Here is a 16,199-nt window from a genome sequence, read left to right on the forward strand (position 1 = left end):
TGTTTGGGATGTGATTCGAGACGTGTGGGTTACTCAGGATGTGGGAGCAGGCAGTTGACAGCAGTGCGTGATTAAATTGAAAGGAGATTGGCTATGTAGCATTGGGAAATACTTCCCTGGAGATGCTAGAACCCCTGGGAGCTGCTGAGATTTTCAAGGATGAGTATAGAGAGAAAAGAAGCCCAAGACAGCCCTGGGGAACAGCACACTGAAGGGGGCCTAAGATCAGTGATATTCAAGCCCAGAAACTGAAGAGTGGTCAGTAGAGAAGAATTAGGAGAGAGTAATGTCATAGGACCCAAGCAAAGAGAGGGTCCAGGAAGACAGCATCGGTGACTGAGAAAGAATCATTTAATTTTAGCTTCCAGGAGCGGTTTCAGTGAAGTGATGGTATCAGAAGCCAGCCAGCAAAGGGTTGAGATGAGTACTGGAAAGGTGCTAGAGGCCATTAGTAGATTATAGGATTAAACCATTCTCTCTAGGAGTTTGACTATGAAAAGGAGGAATCTCTAAGTATTTGTTAAGCACTTAAGTGCTAAGCACTGTTTAAATGCTTGGAGATCCCTAGTGTGAAGAGGTGGCAAGGTCAAGTCCACAGGGCCCTATCCTGGGCTACTAAGATGAGAATGGACCTGAAGGTGTTCATCGGCACCGGAGGAAAGAGCCAACAAACAGATTGAAGGTGAGAGAGAGGGACTGATCAATGGGGCGAGCCCTAGAGGAGTTGGGAAAGGATGATGTCGGAGGAACAAAGAGAAGGGTGACCTTGGCAAGAGAAAGGGCCGTTTCCTCCGAGGTGGGAGTAAGGATGGAGCCTATTAGTAAGGTAGGAGGTGAGTGCATCTGCTGAGAGGAAGACAGGAGCTTGGGAAGGAAAAAGAGAATGTGAAACAGCTACTCAGGGAAGTGAGATGGCAACTTAGAGTCAAGTGACTAGTTTGCTGTGTAGCAGTGAAGGTCCAGTTGAGATTAGATAAGGGAATTGTTAGTGGACCTGGGCAGCTAGGTGGTGTGGGGAGGATGATCAGAGAAGGTAGATGGTGGGACAAGAGAGTCAAGTGTGGAACACATTGTAGTTGAAATGGTCCACCCTAGGGACAAGGCTTCGAAGAGCGGAGCGTGGATGAGCCCTGAGCTGAGCCGTGGGAATGCAGAGAGGCAGTCACTATGCTTGAGGGGCTGAGATGGAAAGGCCCCATGGGCCTTAGCATGCAGAACATATCCGGGTCATTTCCACTGTCAGCCTATGATATTGATAGAAAAATTATGCCTGAGCAGGAGTAGAAATGATCTGGAATTTCAGAGTTCAAAATATTGGATAGAGATGGCACATTTATGGGTGCTGTTGACTTCTGTGCGTGTGGATGGGGTTGGAGGTCTTGGGAGTTTAAAGTGGTTAATGAATAGACTATCTGAGGTGGGTTGAGGACCCCAAGAGGGCAGAAGTCGGGTTGTAAAGAGAGACTGTGAATTAGGCGCTGACCCGGAGAAAGAGGAGAGGTGTCTTGAAGAACAGAGGTCACAACAGCAAGGACCATGGACCAGATGGCATCGACAATGGAGTGACCCTCAAAGGAAGTAACTTTTTAAGGATGGTAGAGTGCGCTTCATTTATTGGGTTCGTGAGGAGGAACCAGACCTAGAAAGAAGTGGCAGTGTCTTCCAGAGAGCCAAGTTTTTTCCCTGAGCGCAATGATGAAAAGAGTATGAGAAGAAGCAGTGGAAGACAAGGGAAGTGTATTCAGGATTAGGGGGTGGGTAGAGTTCTTGGGAAACATCTGAGGGTTTTAGGGAATGACCGCTTGAGCATGAGTCAACAGGATGTGATAGCAGCCAAAATTCAGATCAGTTCAAAAGACCATTGACTGTTTCCTGTGTGCCAAGCACTATTTTAGGTACTGATCATAGAAATACTAAAGTGAGATCAGGAGACACCATACTTCGTAAGTATTTGTAAAATAAAATGGTGTGAGACCTGGAATTTCATTGGTGGGGAAACTCCCTCTGCCTCAGCACGCCCACCCCTTCTCTACACCTGTCTTAGGGCTTCCTAGAGCACGGAGGGTTTAAATGCCCTGGCCAGGGTCCCTGGATGTCCCTAGAAGCTGAGATCAAAGACCTGACTTTGTGTCTAATGTTCCTCGTTACACAGGCTGCATATAGCCAGGTGGGCCTAGCTTGGGGTTGAGAGCAAGGCCTGGCACGCTGTTTGAAGAGTGTAGCCAAACAGCAGGCCCAGAACAGAAGGGGTTTCTCCTACTTTTTGACTGGGTCCCACAGTGTTTAGTATAGGAGAAATGTTTAGCTTGGGTATGCCTCAGAGAGGCAGCAGGGCACAGCTGGCCCTGGAAAACCTGGGCCTAAGTCCTTCATGCTTGAATCTTTTCTCCGTGTCTCCCATAGGTAAATCCGAAATAAATGAGGAAATAGATTTGAGCTTTTGAGCATATTGATTTATGAAGCAATATGTGCCAATTGCATAACAAATTGGGACCAGGCCTCATCAGCTTGGCACAGGACCCCAAATGCAGGGAGAGACAGATTTTTTTTTTTGCATTAAAAGAAAGCAATGAGCAGGATAAAAACCAGGATACAAGATAAGGTCATCTGATTTCTAATTGGAGAAAAGATTAGGGGTTTCCAGGTTGGGAGGGGGAGAGTGAACAGGTGCAATTCCCTGAAGTCAGAAGAAGAAGTTTCCCACTCCCCCCAAGTGTCTGTAAATAGTCGAAGGAACGTTGAAACAATGACCGATTAACCAGTGCGAGGCCAGTTTTGAGAGAAGACATATCAGTTGCACGAGTTGTACAGTTGTGAGAAAATCCCTTGCATCAGTCTTCGGATCTGACCAGTTTCTGTTTGGGATAATCTAGGGCCTGAGTTAAGGGTCTCTAAATAGCAGAGGTGGTCCAACTTTCCAGCCACGGGCAGGTTCAAACAATGCAATAAAGTTTTCTCCCAATTCCCACAGTTGAATAAAGTTTTCTCATGAGGCAGAAATTGGACAAGACCCACAATTGAATAGGAAGGGAACTGAGCCAGAGCCAGAATTGAGTCAGAAAATGAAGTTGGTGTGGGTCACTTAATTTCCACAATTCTCTCATCCAGCTTTCCCAAGGAGGGCTTGTCCAGCCTCTGCTTGAGCTCATTGCTCGTTTCTCTTTCAGGGCAGTTGTGGAAGTCCTTTTAAAATAGTGAGTCCTCATCTACCTCGTACAAAGCCTGGAGTCAGGAAGACCTGAGTTCAGGTCCAGTGTCAGACACTAGCTATGTGACCCCAGACAAGTCCCTTACCTTCTGTCTGCCTCAGTCTCCTCATTTGTAAAATGGGGATAATAATCACCTACCTCTGAGGGTGGTTGTGAGGATCAAATGAGATATTTATACAGTGCTTAGCTTAGTGCCCGGCACACAGTAGGCCCTATACAAATGTTATATATTATTATGTTTCCTTATGGGTTCTCTAGGATAGGGTGTTCTCACATTTCAAGCTAAGTGTTTTTAACTATCACTTCCTCTGAGTCCTGTGCTTCTCTGAATTTCCCATACCAGTTTGGTTTTGTGGTGCAGTGATTTTTCATCACATTCAAGTGCGAAATTGTTCACAAAAGCCACATGTAGATGTCAGTCAAAAACCATTTATTTATTGTCCACCATGTGCCAGGCACAGTGCCAAGTACTGAGGGTACGAAGAAAGGCAAAAGACAGTGCCCAGTCTCAAGGAGGTCACAGCCTAATGGGAGCTCTGTACAGGATGACTGTAATCATTAACAGGGAAGGCACTAGAATTGGGGAGATCTGCAAAGGCTTCCTGTAGAAGGCAGGATTTTAGCTGGGCCTGGAAGGAAACCAGGAGGCAGAGACGAGGAGGGGTGGTATAGCAAGCATGGGGAATGGCCAGTGGAGATGCCCTGGGTCAGGATACTGGGTTCAGGGAACAAGAGGCCAGTGTCACCGGATCCAGGGTACGTGGGGGACTGGAAAGGGCTTTTTTGTGGGGGGGGGGGGAGGTAGGTTATGAAGGGTCTTGAAGGCCAAACAGGATTTTACATTTGATCCTGGAGGTCATAGGGACCCACAGGGAGTTTATTGAATTGAGGGAGGAGGGGACTGGGGGGGGCACCATGGCAGTCAGAATGACATAGTCCGATGAACTTTAGGGAGAGGAGCCGTTGCTGTGGTCATTTGCTTGGCTAACAAGAAGGGTAAGCATCCTCTTTGTTTCCTGCCCTCTTGTCTTCTTGACATTGAGCTCCTTAGCATATATTCCCAGTACTGGGCATGGAGTTTATGAGTTTTTCTCATGTAATCCCAAATTATTTTCCAGAAAGGTTGAAGCAGTACCCCACTCCCCCAACAGTGCTTTTAGTATGCCTGCCTTACTCTATCTTTCCCTGTAGCTACTGCTTGCTAGTATAAGTTCTAACCTCCAGAGCCCTCACCTCCAAGAATACCATTCACATTTGGATATTTAAGATAAATAATCTCATGATCTCCACCCCCAACCCAATTTTCTCTTCAGGCTGACCATCCCCAGTCCTGCCTCTGTCATGATGTCCAGTCCCGTTTCTGTTCTGGTTACCCTCCGCTGGCCAATGGCACGGCGTGTGCAGATGGCATTCACTGTCCTCTGCAAATGGGGCAAGAATGGGTAGAGCCCTTAGAGGATTCCCTTCTGACAAACTATGTATATGCCTCTTCTTTGAAAAGATGCTGAAATGGCTTGGCAGGGAAGGGCAGAAGACAACAGTCTCCCAACAGGTGAAAAGCTTTTTGCCCAGCAACTAGAATAGGGGTTCTTAATCTTGGGTGGCAAAAAAAAAATCTTTGCTTGCTGAAATTTGGGATTTTCTTCAATCATGAATTAAAAAAAAAAAACTTTCTGAGGAGCTTATAGGTTTCACTAGATTTCCAAAGGGTACATGTTTTGAAAAAGATGAAGATCGCCCCAGCACGGGATGGTGGCGTTTTAGAGGTGAAGGTACCTTCTGGTGACACGGTTGAGATGTGACAAGAAGAAAGAGGCGGTTGTAGGATTGGTCAGAGGGAGGGGGGAATGCTGCTCACGCTTCTGGGAGAGAACCATCTTTTCCCCTGGATTGGTCCCCTCGGGGCAGAGAGGAGAGGTGAGAGGGGAATGTAGGGATTGGAGCTGGGTTAGAAGAAAGGTTGGCTGACTGTCGGCCACTCTCTGAAGATTGCTGATGAAATACCGGTTTGACGCCTGACTTTCTGAAAATTTGCCGCCCTGAAGATTTCCAGAAAACAGCCCCAAACATCCTCATGTGTTGGGGGTGTAACTTCTCTCAAGTTGGCACAGGACAGTCAGTCTGGTAGAGTTTGGAGTCCAAAGCTCTAGATTTGAATCCTGCCTAAGGGGTTCTACCACCTGACTTTGAGGGGCTCTTTGGGTGAGTCACTGTCCTCATGTGTAAAATGGGAACAAATCCTTGTGCTGTCCCTCTCCAGAGCTACAAGTAGCAATTTTCTCACTGGGGCAAGAGGTTCAAAAAGGTCCCTTGAGGGCTTCACTGGTTAGCCTCCTTGTTAGGGCCCAGCTCTGGACCGTGGCCTCCTGTAGGGTATTAAGAGACGCCTGGAGGTTAGTACCTGCCCGAAAGGGTACTGGGAGTGCCTCAGTAACAGACGCTGGCTCCACCTACGAAGGAGGAACATGGGAGGAACTCGGGCAAGTTCTACCCACGAGGTGGAGCTAGGGCTATAAGAGCAGGACCCGGGGTGTCTGGGTGGAGCCGGGAGTCGGAGCTGGGGAGAGACCAGAGGCTGGGACGATGGGAGGCAGGAGAGAGAGCAGACGCCGGACCATGGGAGGCAGGAGAGCATGTAACCAATAAATCATGTGCAGCTGCCAACTCGGGTGTTCTGTCTAGTCATTCCCCTCTACCCTCGGAGGGGCCGGAGACGTCCAAAGACCGGGAAGGGTAAGTATCCAAGTGAAGGCTTGGGTGGGATAGCTGGCTAAGTGCACTACGTCAGCTAGGGACCCACCAAGCGATGGCCCGGGTGTAGAGACCCCGGGCAGGTAAGTATTCAAGCGATGGCCCGGGTGTAGAGACCCCGGGCACCTCCTAGTTATTCTTGCTGGTTAGGTACTCAGTGCTTATAATCCCAAGGATGGTGGTCCTAATTGGGGGAAGGGGTCTAACTCCTTTGCTTCTCTCCACCTCTCACAAAGGTATGACCCCAGGCATCAGTTCCTTTTCCTGAGTGGGGTAGGTGAGGCCCAGCCACAAGCTGGAGGTGACAAGGGGCTAGGATCCTCCACCATCCTTCCTTCTCGAAGAGAATGTCTTGAGGGGCATTTTACATCTGTGGGGAAAGGAGCTCTTGGTGCCCTTATGTGACAATTCTTCAGGAAGGCCCGGGGACTGGGGGTAGCCTAAGATGCTCATGGGCAAGAGAGGGTGGGAACTTCTAACAGTGAGGTACCCTGATGCGGTTTGGCTCCCTTCTGGCCCCTCCTTCCTCCTTGACCCTAAAGCCTAAGCCTAGCCTCCCTTCCACCACAAGGGCAGGTCCTAGACCAAGATAGAGCGATGATTGACGGCTAAAGTCTCAGCTGAGCCTGATGCTTAGTGGTGTGCAGAAAACTCCATGCTTGTCTCATCTCCTGTACCCAGGAACCTAGTGGGACCACAGGGAGAAGAGATACCTACCTCCACCTCCCCCAAGCTCTAGTGGAATGGTGGTGGCAAGTATGTTGTTTTCACTAGGTGCTTATTAGTGTTGGCACACGGACAGTGACTACTGGAAAGGTCCTGCGTCTTCCATGAATGGATTTGTAGCTGTTTCCTCCATTGACTTTTGGCCTGGGCCCTCTAAATTCTGACTCCTGGGGGAAAGCTCTGGTTGCTTTACTCTAATTATAGCCCCGATAAATTCACAGGTTTATTGGAAGGTGGTTTGCCAACCGTTAAGTACCATAGAAACCTGAGCCACTGGAATGGGGTGGGGGCAGGGCCTTAGAACTGCTTCTCCCTTTATGAGGAGATCCTATCCATGTGCATTCCATAACTCCCCTGGGAGAAGGGGCTGGCAGATCCGAGTTCTGGGGGGCTGCTCTCACCATGCTTGGGTCCCTGTGCCCTAGGATCAGGCTGGGGTTTGTCCTTCTCACCCTCGTCCTGGTAGCTGCTCGTCCTCGGTCTCAGAGGTAACTCTGGGGCAGGGTGGGCCGTACCACGGTGCAACAGCCAACTTGGGTGTTGTCCGACAGGACTCGAGGAGACTCCTGAAACCTGTCCAAGTCAGCCTCTCCTCCTCGGGGTAGGGGTCTTACGCCCTTCTGCCGAGTTTCTTGATGCCAACAAGCAATGCTGGTCAGGGTTGACCTCTTATTCCCAACTTAAAGGGCAGGGTGGGGGGGGGGGGGTCTCCGTTTCCCTGGGGGATTTGTCTTTTCTCCATCCTGGGTCCTTCCCTCATCCCTCACTCATCTCACAGGTATCAGCCCTCCCCCATTCCTGAAGAGTTAGACACCATGGAGCTCCCCAATGGCCTGGTGGATGGTAGGATCTCATGCCTCTTCTCTTGTCAGACCTTGGGATGGGTTTTCCAGGGTGAAGTAGAAGTACCCTGGAGGGAGGATACCTGACTGCAGCCTCCTCTTTAGGAGGCATCAGGGCATAGTGAATGAGAAAGAAGTCTGGGGTCAGAGGCCCTGGGTTTGAATTCTGGCTTGGCTATTTATGACCTGTGGGACCTTGGACCAAGTTACTGCCTTCTCTGGGCCTCATCTTGGGGACTTCTATGGGTCTTTCTTTCTAGTGTTAAACCCTGTAATTCCACCTGAATTCCAACCAGTTCTCCCCAGCTCCCCCTACCTCCTCCTCTCTCTCCAGATTATGGGATCCTTCCTAAGCACCCAGGACATCGAATGGTCCGCTCCTCCCTCTCGAGAGCCCAGAAGCGCAAGCGGGATGGGCCAGATTTGTCTGAGTACTACTATGATGCCCACCAGTAATGAGAAGGCCCTATAAAATTATTGTCTAGACTGGCCTGGGGCTTGAGCTTCCTGGGTTGGGGTGTCCACACACCCATCCACACAAGCACACACACAGACATACACAACCCCGCCGCGAGACACCAAGCAGTCCCTACAGGAAATGGCACTTTAATAGTGGCTGCCGAGATGGGCCAAGATGCAACTGTGGGAAGGCCCTGAACGGGCCCGGAGGAGACAGTTTTGTCCACTTCTCCCTGCCCAGGCCAAGGGGGCGGGCCCAAGCTGCCATCCTCCTGCCAACACCAGAGGCCCTGGGCTACCAACGCCACCCCAGAGCCTTGGGTGCCCTGACCCTGTCGAGGGACCTGCCTGCCAGGGAGTAGGAGAAAATTCCCCTTGTGTCATGGAGGCTACAGGTGTGTGCAGAGAGAGCCCTGGCAGGTCTTGGGCAAGCGGCTCACATGGTCTGCACCTGCTGCTACTTCTTCATTGAAAAAGTCCTCAATGGGCCAGCCCAGCAAGGCCCTGAGCAAAGGGCAGGGGTACAGAGGTCAGTGGGCACAGGTGGTATTGGCTGAGTAAAGGCAGGAACCGTTAGCCAAGGCCCAGGTAGGGGAAGCAAGGCTGGGGGGCATGGAGGACAGAGGTGACCTAGCCCATTGGCTCTGAGCCCATCCCTCTCCCTGTCCCTCCCACCTTCTGAAGCAGCATCTCCTGTTCATACATAGAATCATCTAATCCTGTATTTTACAATAAACTGCATTTGCCTCTCCCCTAACCCCTCAGTCCACCCTCCCCCATAGTCCCCCACCCTCAGCTAGTCCTCCCCCCTCCCCAATCCTGCTGCAGAGGGCTTCCTGCAGAGGAGAGATGGCATTGACAGGTGCCCCTGGTCTGTGCAGGCACCTCCTCCAGTCTGGGGTGGGCAGCCCAGGGCACGTTCAGGGGAAGGGGCGGGGGTGGGGGGGCAGCGCTGCTACTCCAGGTAGATGTCCTCTGTGGGGCACGTGTACTCCACAAACTGCTTGTAGAACTGTTGGAACGCTCTCCTGGGGGCAAAGGGACAAGCAGAGGCTTAGACCTTGGTCAGGGGAGCCGTCCCGGGGAGGGGGCTTGGGCCGGAGGTCATGGTATTGAAAACCAAGGAGGCAGTGAGGAAATATGGCAGAGGGAAGGCTCACCCGACAGACTCGGCCAGAGCCTTGGTGGATTCCTCAGACACAAAGACATGGCAGGCAAACCGGTGGTCGGCGGGGTGTTTGGTGATGAACCCAAAGTACCTGTGAGGGTGCAGAGGGCAGTGAGTGCAGCTGGAGCTGCGCCCTCCCTCATCTGCCCCCAGGCCTTTCCTGGCCCCACTCACTTGTTGTTCTTTGGGTGGTATCCACAGAAAGAGATGTTCTTCAGTTGGAAAAAGTGACTACATTTATTCCCCTGCAAGGAAAAGGAGGAGTCAGGGATGGCGCTTACACAGAGCTCCAGCTTGGAAGGACAGAGAAGTTTGATGGGAAAATGGGGTGGGGGCTCCCAGTGGGTGTGGAGGGCTGGGCGCACCCCCACTGGGCATCCCCAAGGGCACTGTTATCTCATTGAATAGGGCATCAGGTCCCCACTCCCTTCTCTACTCCCGGGGGGACCTGAAGACCTCCCCATCCCTCCCCTCTCTGAGGCTCAGGTCATGGGGTTTAGATCAAGGAGAGACTAGAGGTGAGGAAAACCACTGAGACAGGCACTTGCCCAAGGACACTCTGGCAGAAGGGGCAGAGCTGAGGTTCAAGCCTAGGTCCCATTAGGCCAGGCTCAACCCTACCGCCCTCCCTTTTCCTATGTCCAGTCCACCTCCTGGCACCACAGAAGAGTCCAGTGAGGTAACGCTTCACACCTACCCCCCCCCCAACAGCCCAGTGATGTGAGGTGGAGCACAGCTAAACCATCCATTTTATAGATGAAGGGACTGAGGCCCAGGCTAGGAACAGAAATCAGGGAGGTCTCTGTGGGCCAAAGGGGAAGCAGGGTCTTGGAGACCTCTGGAGAAATGCCACCCCTCAATCCAAGGAGGTAATGCTGGAAATAAGTGCTAGCTCTGAGAAGCTGCCCTCCACCTGGCAAGGCTGCCTGTGTCCTAGGAAGGGGGTGTGTGTGTGGGGTGGGGTGGAGCCAGGATTATTAACTGGAGGATAAGGCATGCTAGACCCCGTCACAGACAAGTGATTGGAGGCAAATGCCGTAGGACGGACCCCTGAGGACCACTTTGGAAGGTCTTGGAGAAGGGGGACAGTCGAGGTGGGGCACCAGTCACCTTGTGCTCCTGGGAGTCCTCTGCCTTGACCACAATCTTTACTCCCCGAATGTTGATCTCAAGGACACAGCTGGAGGGCGGGTTAAAGTGCACCGTGAGCCGGCGGGTGGTGGCAATCTGCAGGGCGGGTGCCAGGTGAGAGGGACCAGAGGCAGGCCCCTCTCCTCCTCACCCTTCCACTCGGGGCCCCAGGCTCTGCTCCCCTGGCCCCTGAGGCCTCTGGAAAACCGCTTCCCTTTCCCACTCATGTAGGGGCAAGGGGGTGGAGGGAGTGGGCATCTAGGTGACTGCCCCCAGGGGCACAGAGAGCAGCCACTGTGGAGACGGGAGGACTAAGCCAGGAAGAGGCCGCTCTCCCTGCCAGGCTGGGGTGAGACTAGGCAACAGAGGCCGAGTGAGAAGCGGGCACTGGGGCGCAGCCTGGCACCTTTTGCATAGCAGCGCAGAGAACGTCGTTGCCCTTGTGGTATGGAACCTGGACAGAACCCAGGAACTTCACTCGGAACTGATCCACCCAGTCACTGTTTTTGGCCAGGGCTGGAAGGCAAGAGCAGAGTCAGGGGAAGGTGGACCATTTGGGGCTGGCACAGCCGAGTGGGCAAGGCCGAACTGATAATGGCGCGGATGGTCATCAGAGCCAGCAGGAGAAAGGAGAGCTCAGATTTCATCTAGGCCTGTTCTCTCCTTCTAGCTGGGGGCAACTGAGGCACAGGTGGGCAAGGTGTCCTGCTCAAGGTTACACAGCAAACTGGCGACAACTCGGCCAGGTCTCTTGTCAAACTGATCCCCAATCAATCAGTACTAAACCCAACCACGCTCTCCGGAACCGTTCGGCTCTCATTCTAACGAGGGCAGTAACCAGCGCGGACCAAGCGCGGCCAGGAAGCGGGCGCTACCTGTCGTGGTCTCGGGCTCCTTGGTGACCTCTATGGCGTAGTAGGCGGGGAAGGCTCCTCGAGCGCCCGTGCGCATGTTGTAGGCTTCGTACCAGTAATCGTCGGCCTGCATCTCCACCAAGAGTGGGTCGTCCACCTCGAGCTCCAGCTCGTCCTCATGCCGGGGCACAAACCTGCCCCAGGCCAGGAAGTCACAAAGGCCCTGCTCGACGGTCCCCGCGCCCGGCTCTCCCTCTCCCCCCGTCCCCCCGGCTCTGCGCTGCCCCGCCCGCCCGCCCGCGACCAAACCGGGCCGACCCAGGCCCAGCCCAGCTGCCGCCTCTCCCCGGCTCTCACCTGAACACGGCCCGGTGCGTCTGCTCCTGCTCCTCCCCGTTGATGGTGCAGGAGAACAATCCGAAAGATTCGGCACCTGGAAGGAGGTGCGGGTCCCGGGTCACCCCGGGGTCCCGGACCCTGGGTGGCAGAGCTGCCCAGCTCCAACCCCCTCAATGCCCACCCCCGCCCTCCCCCCACTCACTGGAGGAGCGAGAGCGGCCGCTCATGAAGACGTTGAGGAATTTCTTGGAGAAGTGGACGTCGGGCCCGTCGGGCGAGGAGTCCTCGGAGAGGCAGACGGCCGGCCGCGGCCGCGCCGCCTCCTCGTACTCCTCCCCGATGGCCGACTCGTAGGGGGACGAGACGCAGTTGTCGTAGACGGTGGCCGAGTCGCTCTCGTCGCTGTAGCCGGAGTAGCACTGCCGAAGGCTCACCAGCTCCAGCTGGGCGTGCTCGTCCACCACCAGGGTGTATTTGACCGAGTCATAGGACAGGGCGCTGGTGTCCGAGCTCAGCGAGGCCCGGGGCAGCTCCGCCCGGTTGTCCTGCCAGCCCCCGCCGGGGGGTTCGCCCCTCTCGGGGGACGACAGGCAGTCAAAACCCTCATCCTCCTCGCTGATCGAGGGGTGGGGCCGGCCGGGGGCTGGTGGATAGCCAGTGGGGTCGGGGTCAGAGCTGACTGACATGCGGCTCTCGGCTGGGGGGAGGAAGGCCGGGGTAGCCTCCGGGGGGTCGGGGGGCCGCTGCACTGGGGTCAAGTAGATCTCTTCGGTGGCTTCTAGCCGCACGTCCGTCTGGTAGTGAATACGGTCACGGTGCGGGTGAGCCCGGCCTCCAGAGGGAGCTGGGGCCTTGTCGGAGCCCCGAGAGGCTGGGGGGCCGCCACCGGGAGGGGCCATCTGGGTGGAAGTGCTTCTGCGGCAGGGACTGTCTGTGGAGGTACCCCGGTCCTTGGTGGGTGCGGGACTGTTCTGGGGCGGCAGCTCATCACTCAAGCAGACGTGCTCATGAGGAGGGGTCTGCTCGCCTGGAAAGGAATGTGCGTGGGTAGGACAATTCTCCACGTGGGGGGATGTGAGGAGTCCTGACAGCTACCAGATGCCACCTCAGGGTGTGGTCCGTTACCCAGCCCTCCCCAGGGACTTCCGTGATGCCACCCATGAGGCATCTCGACCCCTCGGGATCAGAGCCAGTGTTCCTTGGCACGGTGCCCACAGTGAGCTCCGGGACTAGGCAGCTGACATAGGCAATAGGCTGACCTCAGCCCCCAGCTGCTGGCCCGGCCCAGGGCGGGGGATGGGAGCATTCTCTCGGGGGCCCTGAGCCCCAGGCCCAGAGAATAAGTCAGAGGAGGGGCGTGGCCCAAAGCAGGGGGAGGCTGCGGGCCCTGGCTCACCTGTCTTCAGTGGAGAAGAGGATCGGGACACTCGCTCCTGCCAGCTGTGCTTTTTGCCCAGGGAGTTGTTGTTCAGGGTGTCCTGCTTGTGGGAACAAAGCGCCCTTGTGGCTGGAGCTGTTGACAGTGCCCGGCACAGAGAGGCCCTGGCCCTACCCGCCTACCCACCCCCTTGGCGAGGGTGCCACCCTCCCTAATCTCCCAGGACACTTCACCCCCGACTCAGTCCCCACACACCCCCGAGATGCCTGGACCCCTGCCCCCGCCCCTCAGCCTCCCTCCTGAGATCCCTGAGAATGGGCGGGGGTGGGGGGGTGGTGGGGGGGTGGTGGTTATTGGAATGCTGGCTGGCAATGGCTCAGTTAGGGTCCTAGCTCGAGCCGACTGCTGGAGAAAGGGTCTCCTGCATCTCAAGGTTGGAGTGGGGAGCCAGTGGCTGACTCATCCCCAGTCCGAGCCCCCTCTCCTCCATCCTTCAGGACCCTTTCACCTGCACCCACCCCACCGCCCTTATCCACCATGTTCTCCCCAAGGTCCTTTCCAGCTCTCTGAGACTCCTCTGCCTCCTCCTCCCATGAATTTCTTACCATAGGAGCACATGACTGAGGAATGATGGAAGAGGCTTTGTAACTGTCAGCTGCTGGCCTTCCTAAATCTCCTGTACTGCCCACGCTCTCGCGGGCCCTTGGACCTCTCTTCCACTCCCCCTACGTTCCAGGGCTTCTCTCCTTCGCCAGAAATAAACACTCAAGCCCTCCTTTCCTCAGGCCCCATCCCAGCAGTTCACAGGAGCCTGGGAAAGGAACCCCTGACTCCAGCCCATTCCCTTCGGTACCAACATTGTCCTCTCTCCCCAATTTCCCAAACCAGCCTTCTCTGGCACTGAGACAAGACAGTAGCACCAGCCCTTCCCTAGGCAGTCTCCAGACACCCTCCGCCGATACACAGCCCTTGACTATCCAGACCTCCTTCACATCAAGCAGCCCTGTCAGGCTCCTCTTCTGGTCCTATCCCCTCTTCTGCCATTGCTTGGTACCACTGCAGCCAACCAGCCCGATCCACTCCTGACACCTGCCCCCTCCTTCAATGCCAGTCTCCAGGACTCCCAGCTTCCAGCATTTCCTCCTCCCTATCTTGGCTGCCCACCATTTCCTGGGCTCCATGCCCGTCTCAGCGTTAAGACCCCCTACTCCTAAGCCTCTCTCCCCTCCTCGTTCCCCTCCAGCGTGCTCAACTCCCTTCCTCCCCCCAAACCTTCCAACTCTCATATGGCTCACAGTGGGGGAGCTAGAGGAGACTTCCCTAACTCATTGTACTCAACTCTCTGGGGGTCATTCCCTTACCTGTCAAAGTCCATCCCCAAGCATCTTTTCATCCCCTAATTTCCCTCCTTTCCCTTACACCTGGGACTTTTCCCTCCCCCGTTCTTCTACATTTCCCTCCAAAAACCCTATTCTCCAACTTCCTCTCCTCCCCCACCCCCGGCTCCTCCTCTCCCCCCCTCCCTCCTTGTGGGGAGGGGGAGCCAATGTACATGTGTGTGAGATGGAGGAATGATGATATAAGCAAAGAAACGACCTGAGAGGATGAGAAAGGATGAGATGAAGCAGACTAGGATGAGGGAGGGACTAAGATGAGAGATGAGATGGAGGGGATGATATGGGAACAGATGAGATGAGCGGAAAATAAGAGTGGGGAGATGACCAGGGGCCGACATGAGTATGAGGAGATTAAGATGATGAGGAATGAGCTAATGGGGACGGGGATGATGAGGGAGATTGGGAAGCTATCCGGGGCTTGGGTTCAATAAAGGGGCCTGGGACGGTATGATGAGAAGGTGGCTGGGATGACGCTGAAGGGCTGGGATCCTGATGGGGAGAGGGTTGGATGGTGATGATGGGGAGTGGCTGGGACGGTGCTGGAGGCCTGGGATGGTGCTGATGGGGAGGGCCTAGAATGACGCTGATGATAGGCAGGGGGCCGGAACGAGGGTCCCCCCCCCTTCCCGCCCCGGGCCTCACCTGAGTCCGCGGCACCTGCGGGAAGAGGTTGAGGGTGGTGGGCCGCTTGGGCCGGTAGGTGTCTCCGCCGAGGCCTCGCGGCGCCGTGTCCTGGCCGGGTTCAGGCGCCGGGCCCCTGCCGCCGCCGGGCCCGCGCTGCTGCTGCGGAGGCTGCGGAGGCTGCGGAGGCTGCGGCGGCGGGGGCTGCTGCTGCTGCTGCTGCCCGGGGCCCCGGGGCCGCCCCCGCCGCTCTTCCTCCTCGTCCTCGTCCTCGTCCTCGTCTTCGTCCTCCTCCTCCTCGGCTCCGGGCGTGTCCCCGGCCGCGTCGATCAGGTCCATCTGCAGCATCTCGGCCTGCAGCCGGCTGCCAGCTCCCGCGCAGCCGCCGCCTCCCGGCATGAGTCCGCCGCGCTGGGGCTGGGGGCCGGCAGGCAAGGGGCGGGGCGTCAGCGGGGGCGGGGCCGTCCGGGGCGGGGCCTGGATGGCTGGGGCGGGGCCGGCCGGCCGGGGGTGGGGCCATGCTCAAACAGCCAATCTCCGCCGCGCCCCCGGGCGAGTCCATTCGGCAGCCCGCGGCGGGGGTTTGGGGCAGCCGTACGCGCCTCGCTCGGGGAAGCAGCGGCCAAGCCCTCCTCGCTCCCGGGGCGGGCCGCTGGGCCTGCCTCTCTACCCCGGGTCCGCCAGCTCCCGACCCCCTCGCCCCACCCCGCGCCAATCGCCGCCTGCTCCCATTCATCCCTCTCCACCCTCCTCTCTCAGCCCGCCAAACTCCCCTCCCCCTACGCCCTGTCGTTTCCGTGGCAACAGCCGATGACCTCACCAGGGCTGTAAGACGAGCGGGGGAGTGAGGTCACCTCTGTTGCCATGGAGACGCGGGGCCCCCCCCCCGGGGGTTGGTGCGGGGACCAATGGGTCCCCCTGGGCCAGGGCTGGGGCGGGCTCCGAGCTCCCGCTGAGAAGATCGCGAAAGAGGCCGGAGCTGCCCCCTGGCGGGTCAGGCGAGGCCTGCAGTCCGCGCCTGCGCAGTGGAGCGGGCAGAAGACGGGAGGTGGAAAGGGCGGGGCGAGGTGGGCGCAATGCAACAATAATACGAGCTAGCTACGTTTATATGGCGCTTTGAGATTCGCAAAGCACTACACGCGTGTGGAGCCTCACAACACCTCAGGGAAGTCGGTGCTATACTTCCTCCAGTTTACAAGAGGGGAAACTGAGGCACAGAGCGATTGAGCCAGGGTCGCCCAGTTAATACGTATCTGAATCAGAATTTGAACCCAGGTCTTCCAGACTCCAAGGGGGTGGGGGGGCTAAGAGGAAAGAGGGGGCT

The 16,199-nt window shown here is 56.0% G+C and overlaps 2 protein-coding genes across 2 annotated transcripts in view; one reads left to right on the plus strand and one right to left on the minus strand.

Moving 5' to 3' along the window:
• The first annotated feature begins 7,088 nt into the window (after positions 1 to 7,088).
• On the plus strand, positions 7,089 to 7,984 carry CUNH11orf94 (chromosome unknown C11orf94 homolog). Its single transcript, XM_027837700.1, has 3 exons — positions 7,089 to 7,174; positions 7,465 to 7,529; positions 7,863 to 7,984. Exons 1-3 carry the CDS (start codon positions 7,089 to 7,091, stop codon positions 7,982 to 7,984), a joined length of 273 nt encoding a protein of 90 aa, XP_027693501.1.
• An 804-nt stretch (positions 7,985 to 8,788) lies between these two features.
• Positions 8,789 to 16,199, minus strand: part of MAPK8IP1 (mitogen-activated protein kinase 8 interacting protein 1) — a 29,155-nt gene continuing 21,744 nt past the window's right edge. The window contains exons 3-12 of the mRNA XM_027837829.1: positions 14,897 to 15,292; positions 12,876 to 12,957; positions 11,682 to 12,506; positions 11,498 to 11,573; positions 11,162 to 11,334; positions 10,693 to 10,802; positions 10,266 to 10,382; positions 9,330 to 9,400; positions 9,148 to 9,246; positions 8,789 to 9,015 (exon numbers count right to left, since the gene is read on the minus strand). Of these exons, the coding sequence (XP_027693630.1) occupies positions 8,943 to 9,015; positions 9,148 to 9,246; positions 9,330 to 9,400; positions 10,266 to 10,382; positions 10,693 to 10,802; positions 11,162 to 11,334; positions 11,498 to 11,573; positions 11,682 to 12,506; positions 12,876 to 12,957; positions 14,897 to 15,292 (2,022 nt within the window). The 3' untranslated portion in view covers positions 8,789 to 8,942. The remainder of the gene's footprint in view (positions 9,016 to 9,147; positions 9,247 to 9,329; positions 9,401 to 10,265; positions 10,383 to 10,692; positions 10,803 to 11,161; positions 11,335 to 11,497; positions 11,574 to 11,681; positions 12,507 to 12,875; positions 12,958 to 14,896; positions 15,293 to 16,199) is intronic.

This window comes from Vombatus ursinus, unplaced genomic scaffold (assembly GCF_900497805.2).
Source record: "Vombatus ursinus unplaced genomic scaffold, bare-nosed wombat genome assembly UNPS02014822.1, whole genome shotgun sequence".
NCBI lineage: Eukaryota > Metazoa > Chordata > Mammalia > Diprotodontia > Vombatidae > Vombatus > Vombatus ursinus.

What these genes read in the sequence shown, in the direction of transcription:
- CUNH11orf94 (XM_027837700.1), top strand. Translation starts at nt 7,089, where the DNA reads ATGCTTGGGTCCCTGTGCCCTAGGATCAGGCTGGGGTTTGTCCTTCTC. An exon ending in GCTCGTCCTCGGTCTCAGAG is followed by an intron (nt 7,175 to 7,464) that starts GTAACTCTGGGG and finishes CTCATCTCACAG; the next exon opens with GTATCAGCCCTCCCCCATTC. An exon ending in CCCCAATGGCCTGGTGGATG is followed by an intron (nt 7,530 to 7,862) that starts GTAGGATCTCAT and finishes CTCTCTCTCCAG; the next exon opens with ATTATGGGATCCTTCCTAAG.